Source organism: Sapajus apella, unplaced genomic scaffold (genome assembly GCF_009761245.1).
Source record: "Sapajus apella isolate SASKATOON/1434 unplaced genomic scaffold, GSC_monkey_1.0 scaffold89, whole genome shotgun sequence".
Lineage (NCBI taxonomy): Eukaryota > Metazoa > Chordata > Mammalia > Primates > Cebidae > Sapajus > Sapajus apella.
Genome location: NW_022437029.1, coordinates 5,080,211 through 5,100,813, shown reverse-complemented (window position 1 = coordinate 5,100,813; position 20,603 = coordinate 5,080,211). Strand labels below are relative to the sequence as shown.

General features: G+C 47.0%; 1 protein-coding gene across 1 annotated transcript; it reads right to left on the bottom strand.

The window, feature by feature from the left end:
• Positions 1–476: 476 nt before the first annotated feature.
• Positions 477–3,334, bottom strand: LOC116534798 (F-box only protein 46-like). The gene is given in 4 exon segments (XM_032255490.1): positions 477–1,465; positions 1,467–1,574; positions 1,576–2,492; positions 2,495–3,334. Coding segments are annotated over 4 exon segments (1,812 nt in total). The 5' UTR covers positions 3,249–3,334; the 3' UTR covers positions 477–1,432.
• Between the last annotated feature and the right edge of the window lie 17,269 nt (positions 3,335–20,603).

Genomic DNA, 20,603 nt, shown 5'->3' with positions numbered 1-20,603 from the left:
CACCTGGGCCCACTTGAACAAAACGGGGTCAGTTCAAGAATGCTTCGCAGAAACACAGGGCATGGAGCCCCAAGGTAGCCCTGGGTCATGGGCCCTGAGGCCCCTGGGCCCCTCCCTTGAAATCATTCTGCCCTCAAAGGCCTGGCACTCTGGGCCTATTATGAGCAGGTGACCTTGAAGATCTCCAAAATGCCTTCAAGGTCGTTCTCCTATTACCTTGATGAATAGCATCTGGCTTCCTTCTATCCCTACTAATCTCCTTAGCAAAGGTCGCCAGACCACACTTTTTTTTATTCTTTACATGGCCAGGCTGAGAGCTTTCTAGATCTTTACATTTACTTCCCTTTTAACTATCAATTCCATCTTGAAATCATTTTTCTCTCTCTTTTTTTTTTTTAATAATATTGATTTTATAGAAAGGACCAATTCAGAATTGGTCAGATGCCACACACTAGAAGCTTCCAGAACCACAATGATGGGGGAAAAACGACAGAGAACAAACAAAAATACACCAGACCAAAATGCCTGAAAAAATCAAGGTCCTGGTTGACCAAAGGATTCTTAAAAAAACAGATGGCCGGCGGTGAGGAGACCCCGATGCCTGAAGGAGCCCAGAGTGGAAGGAAAAACAACCCCGAAATGCAAATCCGCAGTCCCTGCCCACGGGCCCCCTGCTCTGTCAAGAGCCAGGCAAAGGGCTTCACAGCCTTATGGGAGTGGGGATGATGGCAGTAGCTTAAAGAATAATGGGAGGAGGAGGATTTTTATACTTCAGCTTTTTCCGCCTCTTCCTCACTGGGGAAGAGGAGAGACTGGCAGCTTGAGGTTAAGGAGAAAATAGCATTTCCCCCCTCCCCCAACTTCTTTAATAGGGAAACCATCTAGAAATGGCGGGCTATCATGAAAAAAATCCCAAATCCCACCTGTGACCTGACAGCCCTCAATTCCTAGAGAGGTGAGAACCCTGGTGTGGCAGGTTAGAAGAGGTGCCAGCCTTGGGCGCTGCGGCCTCTTGGGAAATAACAGCTCCTGCGAAAAAGAATTGGGGCGTGGGAGAGGATGGGGGGCCAGAATGGGGGAACCCTTAAGTGGTACCAAAATTAGCTGCCGTCTGCTCCCTGCTGGTGGGTCCCTGGGGTGGAGAGCGTGGCAGGGACAGGGTAGGGGCTGAATGGAGAAGAAAGTGAGATGCTGATAAAAAAAAATCACCCTTCTCTGAGGGTCCACCGCCCTGGTTTTGAAGAATAGAAAACAAACAGGAGCCAGCAGAGTGCTTTCCTGGTCACTCCCGCTGAACCCCGGCGCAGTTCCGTGAGGGGATCAACGCTGCCTGGAGTGGGGGAATGGGAGCAGGTGGCCCAGTCCAGACCCTCGGCTCCCGGGGAAGGGTGAGGGGCGGGCATAGTGGGCTCTCCCCGCCCCTCCCCCGGCTTCACCTCCCCTCCTCCCGGCCTGCCCGGCCCCCCGCCCGGCCCGTTGCAGGGCAGCACCCAGTTGTTGTCGTGGAGGCCCAGGCGGCAACCCGGCGTCTCGCTGTCGGCTCGACGGCAGCACATCCAGTAGGAACGTCCGTCCGTAAGGCAGGTCGTGGTGGTAGGGCTTGGGGTGCCAGCAGCAGAGCGACACGTCGCCCTTTTCGTATCTCTTGCGGCACTGCTTGCACGGGTCATCTCGGTAGAGCGGGTCTCGGCTCCAGCCCGAGTCTGTGGCCCGCACACCGAACGCCTCAATGATGCCCTTGAAGTGGTGGCAGGTGCACTTGAGGGCTGCCAGCGCGCGCGTGGGCAGGAAGCTGAAGATCTTGACCAGCACGTGCTCGGGCAGCCCCAGCATGTACTGCCGCGGCTCCAGCAGCCGCTGAATCTTGAAGCGGATCTCTAGGAAGTCGTGCGACACGTGTCGGTACAGGCGGCACAGGGAGGTGTCCGCCGTGCCCTCGGCATCGTCCGGGCCAGGCGCGGTGGCCGGCGAGTCTGCCTCGGGAGGCTCCGGGGGCCCGTCCGGCCCGCGGTTCTGGAGGAAGAAGAGCTGGCCGGGAGGCGGCGGCTCCTCTGGGCTGACCGTCAGGCACACAGTCTCCTCCTTCACGTTCTTGGTGCTGTCCTTGCCAAAGAAGATGCACTCATCCACCACGCCAGTCACCACCACGTCCACGTGGAAGCCAGACGCTCCACAGTCCCGGGCAGGGGGCGGAGGAGGCGCCGGGGGAGTGTCCTCGGATCTTACAGGCGCTGGGCTCTCACCCTCGCTGGCCTCATCCGCCCTGGCCAGCAGGAACTCCACGTTGCTGGGGAGGGCATCCCGCGAGGGGCTGATGAGCTGGTATAAGTCACACGTGATCTTGTCCTTGGATCGGGCCCCGGGACCTGGGCTGCCAGGGTAGGCACAACCAGGCCTGCCCCTGCCCCCACTGGGCAGGCCGCTGTCTGGTGCACTGGGCTCCCGGCCGTTGGAGATGCGGAAGGCGATGCGCACCTCCCCGGGGCCAGTACCGGCCGCTCCTCCTTGCGGAGGCCCTTGGTAGGAGGGCTATCCCTCTGCGCCTCGAAGCGGGCCACGGCCTCGGCTACACGGCTGCAGTCCCCACCGCCAGACCGCCGTTCGGACCCCACACCCTTGGCCGGTCCACTCTGCTCAGCCGACACAAAGACTACAGGTGCTAGGGCGGCTGGTCGTGGGTAGCTCTGCAGGGCCAGGGCGGCCCGCTGTTCCACCAGGGCCACCATCTCGGCCACAGAGAGCAGGTCCACGTCCTCACCGGCTGAGGAGGGGCCCTCCTCAGTAGCAGGGGACCCCTCCCGATCCCCTGGATGGGGAGGAGCTTTGGTGGGGTCAAGACAGCGCCGTATCCGCTTGGCCTTGGAGCTGTCGCTGCCCCAGTGCCCCTTGACCTTCATGGAGCTGGCCCGGCTGCTCCCACCACACTGGTGGGCCACAAAGAAGGCCAGCTTCTCCTTTGTATTCCCAGGCTTGATGACATACCACGTGTCCAGGAGGACTCGACCCTCATCGCCAGCAGCTGCTGCTGAGAGGAGTGGAGCCGGCTGGGAGGCAGGAGCCTCAGTGGCCAAGGCAGGTGGTGTGCTCTCTGAGTGGGCAGGCCCATGGTCTGGCTCACCTCCGCCACCAGGCTCAGCGCAGGCTGATGGCTTGAAGGCTGCAGAAGCTGGGCGAGGCTGGTTCTGTGAGTAGGTGCCAAAGGGCCGGGGGCACCACAGCTGGAAGGGCAGGAGGCTTCCGCGGTCCATGCGGGGGGATGATGGCAGACAGGCTGGGCTTCACCGCATCTCAGGACCTAGATGGTGGTGGGAGGCTCCACATGCCACCCGCTGCCCCCCCAGGTGGCGGGAGAAGCTCATTTTTCTCTTTTTGCACTCTATTGTAAGCAGTGAAGAGAAGACATACAGCCCCTTCAACATTTTGCTGCTTAGAGATTTTTTCCACCAAATATCCTAGTTCATTGCTCTTGAGTTCTGCCTTCCACAGACTCCTGGGACATGGACATAATTCTACCAAGTTATTTGTCACTTTGTAACAAGGATGGCCTTTCCTCTAGTGTCCAGTACCTTGTTTCTCATTCTCATCAGAAACATCCTCAGGATGGTCTTCCTGGTTCATATTTCTACTAACATCCTGCTTACAGCCACTTAAGTAATCTCCCAGAAGTTCCAGACTTTCCCTGTGCTCTCCTGTTCTTCTGAGCCTCTCCCGGTCATCCTAGGTGCTCCATTCTTAGCACTCCAGGTCTTTTACAGCATTCATTTCAAAACTGTTCCAGTTCTACCTATTACCCGGTTCCAAGGCTACTTCCACAGTTTTAGGCATTTGTTACCAGTGATTTAGTGCCTCACTTCTCTGGCACTAATCTGTCTTTGCCTGTTTTGTGCTGCTATAACAGAATACCACAGACTGGGTATTTTATGAAAAACAGAAATTTGTATTCTCACAGTTTGGAAGCTGGGAAATCTAAGATCAATAAACCAGCAGTTTGGGTTGTTTGGTGAGGGGTGCTCTTAGCTTCCAAGATGTTGCCGAAATTTATATCCTCTAATTGTGTATCCTCTGGCGGGGAGGGGCACTGTATCCCACTGCGTAAAAGGTAGAAGGACAAGCCACCAAAAGCTGTATGAAGCCTGTTTTACAGGGGCTGTAATCTGAAACCCTCATAGTCTGATCCCCTTTTAAAGGCACCACCTCACTGGCAACACCTGTGTTTTAAAAAGAAAGTTTTATTTTTTTCTTGTTTATTTTTGCTTTGAGACAGGGTCTCCCTCTGTCACTCAGGCTGGACTGCAGTGGCTCCATCATGGCTCACTGCAACCTCTTCCTCCAGGTCCCAAGCGATTCCCTTGCCTTAGCTTCCCAGGTAGTCTGGACTATAGGCACACGTCACCATGCCTGGTTAATTTTTGTATGTTTTGTAAAGATAGAGTTTTACTATGTTACCCAGACTGGTCTTGAACTTTTGGGCTCAAGTAATCCACCCACCTCTGCCTGCCGAAGTGCTGGAATTACAGCCATGAGCCACACGCCCAGCCAGGGGGAAGCATTTACATCCTAGCAATGAACCATGCATTTGGAGTAACTTTCGTATGAGGTTATCTGAGATGGGATTAGCGGTTCAGAGGCTGAACTGCACTTTTGAGAGCCTTGTGAAAATGCGGGTCAAATGTCAGAGTCCAGGACAAGCTAAGTTTGGGTCCCCTGCTAATTAATCCCCTGCTTAGGCAGGAACCACAAAGGTCTGATCCTGAGAAGCAAGAGTAAATAAAAAGGAAATCAGTGCTGGCATGGACTATAACCAAATTTTCAGTCCTTTTGGTTACTTAGAAAATCTCTAGCCCTGAAGATAGTTTAAGGTGACACTATTGATAGAGCACCAAAGTACCTGCCATAAACAAATGAAAATTTTTTGTAGGGGAAAATAACATTATCCTAAACTTCAAATTATTACTACAAATAACTTCTCAAACATGATGTCAAGCACATAATAAAAAATAACCAGCACCACCTCCAACTCATTAGGATAGCTCCTATTAAAACAAACAGAAAATAACAAATGTTGATGAGGATGTGGAGAAATTGGGAACTTTATGCACTGTTAGTGAAAATATAAAATGGTGCAACCACTGTGGAAAACAGGATGGTGGTTCTACCCAAAATTAAAAACAGAATTACTATATGATCCAACAATTCTACTTCTGGGTATATGCCCAAAAGAATTGAAAGCAGGGTCTCCAAGAGATATAGCTATGCCTACGTTTACAGCATATTCATAGCAGCATTATTCACAGCAGCTAAAACATGGAAGCAACCCAAGTTTCCACTGACCATAAAATGCACATGCAAAATGTGGCGTATACATAAAATGGAACATAGAAAACATTAAGATAAGTGATGGACAAAAATCATACAGTAACAAAAAGACAAATACTGTATGATTTCACTTATATGAAGTACCTAGAGTAGTCAAATTCATAGAGACAGAAAGTAGAATGGTGGTTGCCAGGGGCTGGGGGATGGGTGCAATGATGAGTTAATATTTAAAGGGTATAGAGTACGAGTTTTGCAAGATAAAAAGAGTTCTAAAGATGGGTGATGGTGATGCTGCACAACAATATGAATATATTTAATACCACTGAACAGTACACTTAAAAATGATTAAAATGGTTAATTTATGTTGGATGTATTATACTAGAATAAAAAAAAATTGAAAAATATTTGAAAGAATTACCAGACTACCAGATATACAAAAGAGATGATGTTAATGAGAAATAGCAGGAAAAAAAACATAACGGTAAGGACTCCAGATATTGGAAATGTCAGACACAGACTGTCAAACAACCATGCTGAATAGGCTCAAAGAAATAAAAGCTGGGTGTGGTGGCTCACGCCTGTAATCCTAGCACTTTGGGAGGCCAATGTGGGTGGATCACCTGAGGTCAGGAGTTCAAGACCAGCCTGGCCATCATGGTGAAATCCCATCTTTAAAAAAAGAGAAAAATAAATAAAAGCTCAAAAATTTTGGCAGAAAATTGGAAACTTTAAAACAGAAATCATCATATTTAAAACAGAAATCATCATTCTAATGTCACTTATTAGAAGCACCTCCACTTAATATTATCACATTGGCAACATCTGAACTGCAAAAAAACAAAATCAAGTGGTTGGCATGGTTTAGGGGGAGTGGGTGAAGGGATGAATAGGTGAAGCATAGGAGAATTTTAGGACAGTGAAACTATTCTCTATAATTCTGTAACGATGGCTACATGACAATATGCAACTGTCAAAACACACAGAACTGTACAACACAAAGAGTGAACCTCACTGTAAATTGTGGGACTTTAGTTAGTGATAATGTATTAATATTGATTAATTAATGCAATAAACATGCCACACTGATGCAAAATGTTAATAATAGGAAAAACTGTGTGTGGGAGGAGCACATATGGGAATATTCTGTATTATTGACTTAATTTTTTGATAAATCTAAAATCATGAGCCTCAAGTCAGTGTAAGAAAAAAAATGAAAACATTATAAGAAATAAATTCGGCCGGGCGCGGTGGCTCATGCCTATAATCCCAGTACTTTGGGATGCCGAGGCAGGTGGATCACAAGGTAAAGAGATCGAGACCATCCTGGTCAACATGGTGAAACTCTGCCTCTGCTAAAAATACAAAAATTAGCTGGGCATGGGGCAGCGTGCCTGTAGTCCCAGCTACTCGGGATGCTGAGGCAGGAGAATTGCTTGAACCCAGGAAGCGGAGGTTGTGGTGAGCCGAGATCGCGCCATTGCACTCCAGCCTGGGTAACAAGAGCAAAACTCCATCTCAAACAAAAAAAGAGAGAGAGAAAGAAATCCTACCAATTTTTAAAAAGTAAAATCATCAGTGTGAAAAAGGAGCAAACAGAAAGTTTAGAAATGAAAAAATACAATATAACAAAGTAGTCCCGCAGTTGGGATTAACAGCTAATTAGAAACGGATGAATTGAAAATTAACTTATGCAAGATAGGCCAGGGGAAAAAACACTAACCTGAATGAAGCATAGAATGTGAAAGGGATGAAAAATACAAAAGGAGAGGATTAGTGGTATAAAGAATAAAGTGAGAAGGTCTTACATTCAACTGGCATCCCTAAAAGAAAGGAGAATTGTAATAAGGAAAAATTAACATCTGAAGTAAAATTGCTTATGCCTATAATCTCAACACTTTGGGAGGCCAAGGCAGGTGGATCACTTGAGGCCAGGAGTTTGAGACCAGCCTGGTGAATATGGTGAAACCCCATCTCTACTAAAAATACAAAAAAAAAAAAAAAAAAAAAAAAAAGCTGGGCGTGGTGGCACACACCTGTAGTCCCAGCTACTCGGGAGGCTGAGGCAGGAAAATCACTTGAAGCTGGGAGGCAGAGTTTGCAGTGAACTGAGATCACAGCACTGCACTCCAGCCTGGGCAACAGAGTGAGACTCTGTCTCAATAAATAAATAAGTAAATAAAAATAAAGAAAGTAAAATAATAGAATCTTCTAAAAGTGATGGAAGACGTCAGTCCTCAAACTCAGAAGTCCTATAAATTTGACATAAAGTAAATTTTTAAAAATCTAGGTCCAGACACCTGAGGGAAAAACAACACTGAAGACAATGAGAAAGTCTTAAAAGCAGCCAGAGAATGAAAAACAGCTTATTTAAAAAAAAAAAAAAAAAAAAAAAAAAAAAAACTCAGCTGACTGCAACAGAGACAGCAAAAGTCAGGACCCAAAGATCAGAAGTTTTCAATGTGCTTGCCAACTTAGCATACTATAACCATGTTCAAGAATGAGGAGTCAAAAAATTACAATAATTATCCGGGCGTCATGGCGGGTGCCTGCAGTCCCAGCTACTCAGGAGCCTGAGGCAGGAAAACTGAGTGAACCCAGAAGGTGGAGGTTGCGGTGAGCCGAGATCGACCCACTGCCCTCCAGCCCGGGACTTGTCTCAAAAAACAAACAAACCAAAGTTAATCATAAAATCAGAGGGAGCTCAACAGACAGTGAAACTACTAACACAGACCTCATGATAGGAGGTCAGTATTAGAGCAAGTTAAAGCAGGTGCTCCTGCCCGGCAATTATCAGTGGAAGGTGCAAGATGAGAACAGAGGTAGACTCTGTTTCCTCATCGGAACAGTCATGTGCCACTCAGTGGGCTCCCAGCTTCCTCCAAAACATTTGATGTTTCATGGTGTGCTTTTAACCAGCGGTGTTGTCCAAAGAGATTGTAATTTATAGCTCTTGCTCATCTTAAGCTCAAAACTAATTGGATCCACTCCCCAGGGATACCCTGACAGCCCCTCCTCCCTTGACTAGCTTGTGGGTTTGCAAAAGTCACTTGACCATCAACCTGTGTTGTGAATGTTGCCTTCATTACTAGCTAAGCTGCTGTCTTTAGGAAGAAGAGCTGCCTTTGCGGGATTTAAGAAACCCTCCTCCTCCTGTAAGACAAATAATTTTTAGCAACGTGAGAGCTGAGTTTGGTAGTCATTGTTTAAGCTTTCCTGTGCCGGGTTTTGTGATAAATCCAAGACTTTTGTTTTGTTTTGTTTTTCTTCCTTGCAGAGGAAATCAAATGCAGCTGGCCTCTTTACAGTGGGCTGAATGTGGGGTGGCAGGAAGTTCGAGTGACGGCTCCAAACAAAAACACCAACCCTACCTCAAGAAATGGAAACTACTATGCTAGAGCAAAAGGTGTAAGAAATTGTCTTTGAGAAACACAGAACTCACGTTCCTATCACCTCTTCTTAGATGACAATTCTCATTTTTTCAGTCATTCAGCAAACATTGACTCAGCAGCTCCTAGTATCTGCTGAGCACTCTGCTCGTCAGTGTCCCCTTTAAAGAGCTCACTTTACAGAGGAAGGACCACCGAGCACACCAACAGGTAGAACCAGGCAGGAGCAACATTGTGACAGAGGTGAGCCCAGTGGCCTGGGAGGACACAGGGGAGCCTGCACTTAGGCTGGCTGAATAAGATGGGGGGTCTCTGGGAAGCCTTCAGGACAAAGGGAGCATGACCAAGATGAAGTGGGCTGGGCAGCATTCAGCCGGGGAAGATGAGAAGTCTAGAGATTCCAGACAGAAAGAGCAGCTTGTGCAAAGGCACTGAGGTGTGCCAACACACAGCTCTTCAAGGAACTGAAAGTTCTGGGCTTCAGGGAGCTTAGAGGTGAGATGAGTGACGTGAGGTTAGAGAAGCAGTTGTGCAAATCGAAATAATTTCCTTCCTTCCTTCCTTCCTTTTTTCCTTCCTTCCTTCCTTCCTTCCTGCCTTCCTCCCTCCCTCCTTTCTTTCTTTTTTCTCTCTCTTTTTTTTTACTTCTTGTTTTTTATTTCAGTCTACTTGCCATCCAGTAACATCTTTCTTTCTTTCTTTTCTCTTCTTTCTCTCTCTTTTCTTTCTTTCCTTTCTCTTTTTCTTTTCTCTCATTCTTTCTTTCTTTCTTTCTTTCCCTTCCTTCCTTCCTTCCTTCCTCTTCCTTTCTTTCTTTCCTTTTCTTTTTCTTTCTTCCTTCCTTCCTTTCTTTCTTTCTTTTTCTTTCTTTCTTTCCTTCTCTCTCCTCTCTCTTTCTCTCTCTCCCTCCCTCCCTCCCTCTCTCTCTCTCTCTTTCTTTCTTTCTTTCTTTCTTTCTCTCCCATCACCCAGGCTGGAGTGGCAGTGGCAGGATCTCAGCTCGCTACAACCTCCACCTCCTGGGCCCAAGCGATCGCCCTGCCTCAGAAGAGTAGCTGAGACTACAGGCGTGTGCCACCACACCCAGCTAATTTTTGTATTTTTAGTAGAAACAGGGTTTCACCATGTTGGCCAGGTTGGTCTCAAACTCCTTATCGCAAGTGATCCATCCATTCGGCCTCTCAAATTGCTGGGATTACAGTCATGAGCCTCTGCCCCTGGCCTAAATAAATTTTGTACAAATATTTGAAATGATAGCCCTATATCCATGAGAAGTAAAATAATTCCTCAGGTGTGTGGCCATGTCACTATATTCATTTTTGGTAAATGGAAGATCTAGAATGTGACAGAAATATGAATGACGGTGAGAATTTAGGCAGGTCACAAATTTTGTTGCAATACAAATTGCAGCCGTATGATCTTGAGCAAACTGCTTAACTTTTCAAGGGCTCCATTTCTTTATCTATAAAACAATAAAAAATATTGACTCCATGGGTTTATAACCATAGCAGTGTTTTGCGAGTTTTGTGAGCACATGCGATGGAATGCTAATAGCAGTCGTATTAGTGTTTAGCGTTACCATCATCGTTCTCATCCGCATTGTCACTGCCAGGTTAGTAACACTTCCCAACCCTCTGCACAAGGAGAGGAGGGGAGATGGAGAGGAAAGAACAGAGAAATAGACAGGAATGGAAGGGAGGGAGCAGAGGGCTCCTGAATCCCAGAGCTTCTGGGGACCATTGACAGGGGAAAGCCTGCTTGGGGAAGAGGAGGGAGGTGGGGGGTTTGCATCTGGCTAGGCTACAGATGCGGAGGGAAGATGTGGCCAGTTGTGAGGTGGGCAGATAAATAAAAAAAGTGTTTATGAATCAATATTCTATAACTGTCAATTATGATCACACTCTCCTGATTTTTCTAAAATAAAACTTCTGGAGCAAGGAAATCCTACATTGCTAAATGTTTTCAGTTTTCATACTGTTTTTCAATGCACTAAAGCATGAGTTCAAGTGCTAGCCAGAAGGAAAACCAGAGGCAATGTATTTGCATCATTTCAAAATGCTAAATGTGCAAAACGTGGCTAAATACACAGGTTTGGTTTTGTTTTGTTTGCTTGCTTTGAGAAGGAGTTTTGCTCTTGTCTCCCAGGCTAGAGTGCAGTGGCTTTATCTCAGCTCACTGCTACCTCTGCCTCTTGGGTTTATGTGATTCTCCTGCCTCAACCTCCTGAGCGCTTTCTCCTGCCTCAGCCTCCTGAGCACTTGCCACCACTCCCAGCTAGTTTTTCTTTTTCTTTCTTCCTTTCTTTCTTTCTTTCTTTTTTTTTTTTTTTTTTTTTTTTTTTTTTTTTTTTTTTTGTATTTTTAGTACAAACAGTGTTTCACTATTTTGGCCAGGCTGGTCTCAAACTCCTGACCTCAGGTGATCATCCCGCCTCGGCCTCCCAAAGTGCTGGGATTACAGGTGTGAGCCACCATGCCTGGCCAACACATAGTTTTAACTGTGTATGTTACCCCCCAATTAAACAGAGCCAAGCCCTAAATCAGATATACCTGTGTTAAGCCACATCTGACCACTGTGGAGAGGAAAGGGCAGGGCTGAGCCTTCACCCTGAGCCCAGCAGCCAGCAGTGTTTCTATAGCCATAGCCAGAGACGCTGCTCCTGTGGGGAGATGAGCAAGGCATACTCACAAGGTTGCCTGCCCTTTTCTCTCCTCAAGGTGTGTGGCAGGTGTGGGTGGGAGCCAATAGGGAAGGAGAAGGGGGAAGGAGAATGAACAAAGGAGCATGAGACAAAGGCACTGTCTTGATCTCTTTCTGTTGCTATAACAAACTACCCGAGACTGGGTAATTAATCAGTAACAGGAATTTATTTCTCACAGTTGTAGAGGCTGGGGATGTCGGAGATCAAGCTGCTGGCAGGTTTCCTGTCTGATGAGGGCCCCACTCTCTGCTTCCAAGATGGTCCCTTGAATGCTGCATCCTCCATGGCATAAGGGACAGGAGGTGGAAGGGAAAAAGGGCCTTAGTAGTTCACTCCAGCACCTTTATGGGGCACTGATCCACTGCTGAGGGCACCACCCTCATGACTTAATCTCTTTCCAGAGGGCCACGCCTCTTAATACTATCACAATGTCGTTTAAGTTTCAACATGAATTTTGGAGGGGACAGATTCAGGCACGCAGCAGGCACTAAATTTTCTTTTTGTCAAACCTCTAGAAACCCTGTTTAACAACAGCCTAAACTCCCGGAACAGCTCACAAAGTCTGATTCTGTGATGTAGCTCATACCAATGTTTCTCAACTGGGAACCATGGACCCTTAGTATCCTTCAAGATGTTTATAAGCAATGAACAATGTTATTAAAAACACACACATACACACACACACACACACACACACACACACACACACACACGGGGAGGGGGTGGGTTTCTATAGACAATTAAACTTGGAAATACTACGTTAAATAAAGTTAAACAACCTTATTTACTGCAGGACTGCTTTAATATAATAATTTGTCTGTGAATCACCAAGACAGGGGTATAATATTTGGGAGTTTCTTTCTGTTTCTTGGTTATGTTTTGTTTTGTTTTTAAGACAGAATCTCACTCTGTTGCCCAGGCTGGAGTGCAGTGGTGTGATCTCAGCTCACTGCAACCTCTGTCTCCCAGGCTCAAGTGATTCCCCGCAACCTCAGCCTCCTGAGTAGCTGAGACTACAGGCATGCACCACCATGCTCAGCTAATTTTTACATTTTTAGTGGAGACAGACAGGGTTTCTCCATGTTGGCCAGGCTAGTTTCAAATGCCTCAGCTCAAGCGATCTGCCCACCTCAGCCTCCCAAAGTGCTAGGATTGCAGAGATGAGCCACCACACCTGGCCCTGGGAGTTTTTAAGAAAGAAACATTTTTTTTTTTTTTTTGAGATGAGGTCTGGCTCTGTCACTCAGGCTGGAGTGCAGTGGTGCAATCTTGGCTCACTGCAACCTCTGCCTCCCAGGCTCAAGCCATCCTCCCACCTCAGCCTCCAGAGTAGCTGGGACTACAGGCACGTGCCACGACACCCAGCTAAAGTTGCAGGAGTGTTCTGCAAACCACTAAACCACCGTGCTAATAATGCCATACTGATTTTAAAAAACAAAACATACCTAGTGCCAATTATACTGTTAATCACATACTGTGTGTGAGTGTTCTGCACATTGAAGAAGGTTTTTAGGCAAGTCTGAAACTACTGTGTGTGGGTGGAAATGTCTTGTGTGCATCCTCCCCAGGACACAGCTTCAAATGTCCATATAAACCTTTTTTCTTATGGACTATTGCACACACATACAAAAGTGGAGGGCAGAGTGCAATGCGCTCCCTGCCTCGGCGGGCATCAGGACCTGCCAACCTCTGCTCACCTGCTCCCCCCACCCCCTACTCATGCCAGCTGGGTTATTTTGAAGCAAATCTCATACATCATTTTATTTCATCTATAAATATTTGAAGATGTATCTCTAAAAGGGATGTGAATCCTCTCTAAATATATAACCATAATACTATCACTGTATGAACAATTGTGAAATAACTGAAATCATTTTAAGTATTTCTCTGCAAGGGAAACTGTCAAATCAGCAACAGTCAAAAGTTTATTAAGCACTTACAATATGTCAGGATAAAAGCTTTATCAGCTTGCTTTCTTTTAGTTCTCACGGCTATGCTCTTGGGGAAGCACTTGACAATCCAGGAGCCGGCCCCTCAGAGGTCCCCCAGGTAGAGCGTGGCCCTGTGTTCTGTCACTTATTGGCTACACAACTTTGTGCAGACTCACTTCAAGTGTCTTCAATTCCCTGCAAGTCTCCTTTTCCTCCCTGTGAAATGAGTCCATTCTACTGGATTTGTGAACTCATGCATCAGATCTTGAGAAGGCACTGATTGGTTCTTCTGCATGTGCTGGGACTCAGGGGTGGGAGATCTAAGGTTTGGTCTGCTCCGCTAGAGTTAGCCCAGTGTCATGACTCAGGCAGTCCTCTGAGATCATGCCCAGTCTCCTTAGGCAAACATAACTTATTTCTCAGTTTATTTCCCTCCCCGGCTTTCTCCAAGATGGTCCCAGGGCCTATGAAGAAGAGGGGTGGCTCACCCAGTGGGAGGATGCCATAACTCAGAGTTCAAGCCAGGGCACTCTTCACAGTGGGAAAGAGAGCTAGCAGCAGCTGCCCAAAGTGGCAGGCAGGCCCCACCCATGCGGGTCCCTCCTGGCCCCAGGCCCATGGACTCTAAGACAGTGCCCTTGTCCTCTGGGTGCTGGCCACGCTGTTGGTAGCCACGGCCAATGTGTGGTTGCACCTGGGTCATTCTTCCTGATGGACTTGTTTCTGCTTCTTCCTGTGGGCTCTGTGGGCCCCGTGGTCTGGCTGTGACTCCTGTGATCCCTGCCATGGGGCCCATTCGGTGGTCCTCAGCTGCATGACCATGCTGACAAGGTTCCCAGCCAGACCTCCAACTACTGTCTAATGGATTCTGTTGTACAGAAGTTTTGGGGGTAGCCCTACTTTCATTCCTGTGTCTTTGTCAGAGATGGTGTTCCACTGCAACGCATCCTTCCTTAGGTCTCCTAGGCCCCTAGCACGCACGAGGCTCATGCGGTTGCTCCCTAAATATCTGTCCAGTGAATGACTGAACTGCAGCTCCACCTCAGCTCAGCCATGGAGCACCAAGTGTCCTTCAAAATGGTCACCTCCAGAAGGGTGTGGGAGCTACCTCCTTCTCCCAGATCCTTACTCAGAAGACGAATGACAGGTACTAGAAACTCATGAACTTGGCTGGGTGCAGTGGCTTACCTCTGTAATCCCAGCATTTTGAGAGACTGAAGCAAGTGGATCATCTGAGGTCAGGAGTTCAAGACCAGTCTGGCCAACATGGAGAAACCCCCCTCTCTACTAAACATGCAAAATTACCCAGCCATAGTGGTGGGCGCCTGCAATCCCCGGGGAGGCTAAGGCAGGAAGATAGCTTGAACCCAGGAGGCGAAGTTTGCAGTGACACAAGATCGTGCCACTGCGCTACAGCCTGGGTGACAGAGTGAGACTCCATCTGCCCCCCAACCCCCACCAATAAACTTCATGAACTTGTGATAAGAAAAAGAAATCTGCTCTAAACGGCTCAAGGGAAAATGTAATTTGTCGGAGGACATAGAGGAGCTCCAGGAGAGACTGCTGGGCCACTTGGGAGCCAGGAAATTATCAGGGGTCTGAGCCCTCCAGCTCTCCAGACTTGGGTGCCTGTGGCCTCTCACCTCCACTTCTCTCGGCTTGCCTGCTTCCTGTGCAAGGCTCTAACATGTTAAATGGAATGGCCTGGCCGAGGAACAAGCAGAGGCAGGTGGGAGAGGTCCCTGCCTCTCAGCTCACCTGTACAGAGGTACTCTAAGAGGCACTGGACAAGTGTTTAGGATCCCAGCACAGCAATAATATGAAAATAATATTTTTAAAAGACCATCTTGATAACTATTTGCATCTTAGACTGGCTTTAGGGGGTCTTAAGATTAGTAGTTTTTAAAGCCAGGCTTTGTTTCATAAAGCAAGCTTTAACAATCTTTACACATCTATTGAGATGTGTTTACCTTTGTTCTCCAGCAAAGCTCACAGGCAGATGCTCTTTGTAAAGCATCTTTCCTGCTTCTCTCTGCTGGGGAATTCCAATGGGTAATTAGCAGAAGGAGGGTCACATGACCAATTGAAAGGCAGTCTGCTGTCCTTTAGAAAGATGTGTCAAACATGTACTTTGTCCGGAGATGCTGTAGTGAAATTCATTTCACAGTGGGGATAGTACCAGGAAATAATTCCATGCAGAACGGCAGGGAGCAGGCAGCTGTTCCAGTACGTTTTTACCAAAGAATAATATGAACCATGAAGACAGATGAAGGTTTTTCACACCCCAAATCAGCTAATGCTGTTGTTTAAAACTGCTTTTCAAAAATAATTTTTTTCATGCCAATAAAAAGCTTTAAAATAGTATTTACACAAATCCAAAGCAATTGACTTAGTGTGCCTTTTCTCATTCTTTTGGAAAATTATTTAAATAAATTGGGGTAAGATTTATGATTTTGCTCACAATTATGATTTGGAAAAGTGCCTGCCTTGCTTACATGATGGCTTTAATAAGATGACTTATTACATTCCGACTAATCATCTGCAGAAAAGGAAACCACTTTTCATTTTGTTTTTGCTTGGCTTCCAGAAAAGTCCCACTTTTAATGAAACAAAAGAATTCAAATGCATTACTTTGCAAATTGCAATTTACAAGCACTCTGTGACGAATGAAGGCGTTTCTTTTCATTCCACACATTCTCAGAGTTCCTCTGCAGATAATGCTATTTGTATACCATAAGTGGCCAGCATCTCTCTACAAAAAGGGAAAAAGGAAAACTGCATTGGGGAAAAACATCTATAGCAATGGGATATTGTCATGGTCCTCTGAATCACGGGTTTTAGATAAAGAAATGGCAGAGAAGTGTTTTATATTTGGAGCTAGGTTTTCTCATTACATACATTCTCCTGAATGCAATGTTCTCATTGATTTCAACTGGGGTAAAAGCCAGATACTCAAAAGGTGAGCATAGACCAAGAAAAATCGCAACATATGATAGTGATTTGGAATCTCTCCAATGAGATTGCTTTGCTCCAGTATAGTTTGAAAGTCTCCAAAGCTTACTGGTTTAGAGCCCAGGGATCTTGGGTAATCTCTTCCAGGCTAAAATGGAACATGCAGTTGTCTGTTCTCTGTAATGCTCTCCCTGTGCAGATGCAGTTACATTGTGCATTCTGGACCCAATCCACTATGCTCATTAGCTTTATTTAAAAATACATCTATTGCCTGAAGACACCTGGGTACATCCACAGAAAATGAATAATTGCAAGAATTGAATGAAATTAAGCACCCCAGATCAGAGATGGTTTTGTGCAAGGAGAAGGCACAGCTGGTGCCCTTTTAGGTGAAATGACACTAATTAGATAAGCTAGAAACCAATTAGATGGAAGTAGGTAAAAGAAGTTACTGTTTAGATAAAAGACATGTGGTTCTCCAGCTTTGTGTAAGTAAAATGCGACATAAGAAACTGGAATTCTGCTTGATATAAACATTAGGATTTATTTTCTTTGTAATGGTTTAGATGTTAGAGCAAAGATGATCAACTTGGAGTTAGAGAGAGACTAGATTTTCAGGCACAAGACAGCACATGCATGGGTCTAGCAGTCTCCTCAGTGAAAGCCGAAGAATGACGTTTTTGGTTACATCACTTCCAGTTAAACATTCTTTGAAAAGAAAATGGGTTTTATACCTAATTCTATTCAGCAAATTATGTGGCTATATGGTCAACTCAACTGAAAGCCTTAATAATGCTGCTAGTAATGGAGTCGTGTGCAGAGGTAAATGTCCTTTGCATATTTAGCACATTATGAAGACACTCACTGGGAGTAAATCTTCTGAGAGTGTCATTGTATTAGCATGAAACTACTCTGATCTAGTCTGATCTATAAGATGGCTGGTCAAACTAGGGACACCAGCTGTCACCTGTAATAGATGAAATTAATAGGCCCTTCGGGTGGAGGGTGGGAAATTTACCACATGGCCTCATTTCTAGAGTCCTCTAATCAACAAGCCTCAAGAGCTCTGAGCCAAGATAAGATGATATTTGCTTTTCATGGCATCTAACATTCGATGCAAGAACTGCAAGAACTGGTCCACCAGATGATCATGGTGTCCCCATTGTATTTCCAAAGTCTGTTCCAGTGCCTGGTACTGGTTGATCGTTAGTAAATGTGCAAATATTATGGCAGCAGCAGGGACATAATAAGGCCCTACCTAAATAACAGCAGGCCCTTCCCGTGGTTATTTCCAGTCTCTGTGGACAGGAGCAGTCATCTTGAGAAGCTTCCTGGGTGGAAGGGAGCTGCTGCAGGACCAGTATGAGAAGAGGAAGGAACCATACCATCAGCTTGCTCAGGCCACTGAGAAGGACCTGCCTGTTCCTTTGCAGGAGGACACGACTTAGCACTCAGGGCAAAGCAAATCAGATGAAGGAACCTCATGGGGCTCCCTCTCTGAGTCCAAAGGGATGTGTTCCTCTCCTAGAGACAACCAAAGGAGGGCTGACCTGCAGAGTGCAGCCTTGGAGAGCCCTGCCACATCGCCTCACCTCATTGTTTCATCTTCTTTCTTCCTGTGGGTTCTTCATCATGGTTGCCATTTAGCAGTCTCCCCACTCTGTTTGTTACCCACATAGTTGGCCTCCCATCCTGATATGGATGCTCTTGAGGCACAAGGTGAGGTTCCCCCCCAGCTCCTGGCTTGAGAGAGGATGATGTGCAGTCAACTGTCCCCTACTGGGTGGTGGTTTAAAGCAGCCTGCCCTGAACAAGGAAACTCAGCTGAAAAGATAAATAGAGCTAACAGCGGCCCTACTCACTCGTTGATAATGTCATTCCCACTGACTCGCCTATCCCACCCCTACACGCCAAATGCCCCAGGCTTCAGGACCAGGCTGAGTCATGGGGCAGGGCCCCAAAGGAGAGTCAGATGCCATCCCAGGTCAGCTCTGGTGACCTGGTCAAACTTCAGGGCCCAGTTCTGAATGTCCTGCTATCTCTCTCTGGAACTGACCTTGGAACCTCACCCTGGTGATGGTGTCCCTGAGGAAGGGAGGGTGCTGGCTCTGGAGATCTCGGGTGGGCCCCAGCAACTACCTTCCGGGGCTGGCACACAGGAGGCAGTGGGCACTTTGTTAATCTGTTCAATCGATCCCTTTCCTCCTTCCAGATATGGTTCTCAGATGTGTGTGTGTGCGTGTTTGGGGAGCAGAATTTTTTTTAAAACTGTGGTAAAATATACATAACATTTACCATTTTAACAATTTGTAAGTACACAATTAAGTGGTGTAGTATTAAATTCATTCTCATTGTTTTGCAACCATCAACATCTGTTTCCAGAACTTTTCATCTTTCCAAACAAAACTCTGTCCCCATTAAAACACAAATCCCCCAGCCCCCAGCCCCTGGCAAGCCCCAGTCTACAGTCTGTGTATGAATTTGACTTCTCTAGGGACCTCATGTAGGTAGAATCATCCTTTTCTGTGTGCTTTATTTCAGTTAGTATCATGTTTTCAGTGAATCCCTGTTGTAGCATGTGTCAGAATTGTGTTCCTTTTTAAGGGTAAATAATGTTTTAGTGCATGTATATGTACCACATTGTGTTTATCCATTCATCTGTCCATAGACACTTAGGTTACTTCTACCTTTTGGCTGTTGTGAATAATGCTGCCATGAACATTGCTGTACATATTTGTTTTCGTTCCTGCTTTCAATTACTTTTGGGCATACATTCAGAAGTGGGACTGCTGGATCATAAGGTAATTCTATGTTTAATTTTTGAGGAACAGCCATACTGTTTTCCATAGCAGCTGCACTACTACTTATTATTATTATTATTATTGAGATGGAGTCTCACCTTGTTGCCCAGGCTGGAGTGCAGTGGTGAAATCTTGGCTCATGGCAATTGCTGCCTTCCAGGTTCAAGTGATTCTCCTGCCTCAGCCTCCCCAGTGGCTGGGATTACAGGCACCTGCCACCACCACAACCAGTATTTTTAGTAGAGACTGGGTTTCACCTTGTTGGCCAGTCTGGTTTCAAACTCCTGACCTTAGGTGATCTGCCCACCTCGGCCTCCCAAAGTGCTGGGATTACAGGTGTGAGCCACCGCGCCCGGTCAACCGCACCACTTTAAATTCCCAAGCGCAATGAACAAGGGTTTCCATTTCTCTACATCCTCACTAACACTTGTTCGTTTCTGGGTTTTAGATAATAGCCATCCTCTTGGGTATGGTTTTGATTTGCATTTCCTAATGACGAACGACGTTGAGCATCTTTTCATATGCTTTGTAGCCATTTATGTATCTTCTTTGGAGAAATGTGTATTCAAGTCCTTTGCCCATTTTTAAACTGGGCGGTTTGGTTTCTGTTATTGTTAAGTCGGCAAATGTGTTTTTGATCTAGATTGAGAAATCTTTACGCGGGAAACTCTGAAGCAGTTAGCAGCCACGATAACGGCTGCATGACTGAGCTCTGACTACGCCGCAGCGTCGCAAGCGAACGCCACTTAATACTCAACAACCGCACAGTTCCCCAGAAAGGAAGTGAGTTTGGAGAGGGCCAGCAGCTCCATGTCACACAGCAATCACACTGACATAAATGGCTCTTGAGGGCAAGGACTGGCAGGGCCTGGCTGCAGACTCGGGGACTCAGGTTGAGGTGGTCCTGCTCAGCTGGGGCGGCACACTGGAGTCACCCGGGCCAGCCTCCTAGAAGTCTCGATGCGCCCGCCTGCCAGAAATTCTGAGCTTTGAGAGTTTTCAAAACTCCCAGGTCCAGTAGTTTTCGGCTACCGCGGGCACATTAGCGTCACCCGGGGAGCCTGAGAAAGGAAAAAGCCTGTCTGCCCAAGCTGCCCCGGCTCAGACCAATTCATTAGAACCTATTTTGGGGGGTGGATTTAGGAGGGAGCAGCAGCCAGGCATTACTATTTTTGAAAACTGCCCGAATAACTGCAACGCTCAAACAAGTCAAGGACCCTCACGAACTCAACACCGCGACCAGATTGGAAAAGGTGTCAGTTGGCGTTTGTTGTTCGCGGCGGTGTTTGATTGGTTGGTACGGAGGAGGCACGGGCGCTGGGTGCGGGCGGGAGGCGGCTCCAGCCTACACCGCAGGGTGCAGGGCGGGGTCCGCGCATCCTCGGCGGGGCGTGGGGGTTGGGGGGCTGTGGCCTGCCTGGCTCCCCGCGCGCCCCCCGCGCCCCCGGGCTCGGGCCTGGCGGACTGCGCTCCCGCCCCGCGCCCCGCGCGCCCCTTTCTAAAGTAAACACCGGGG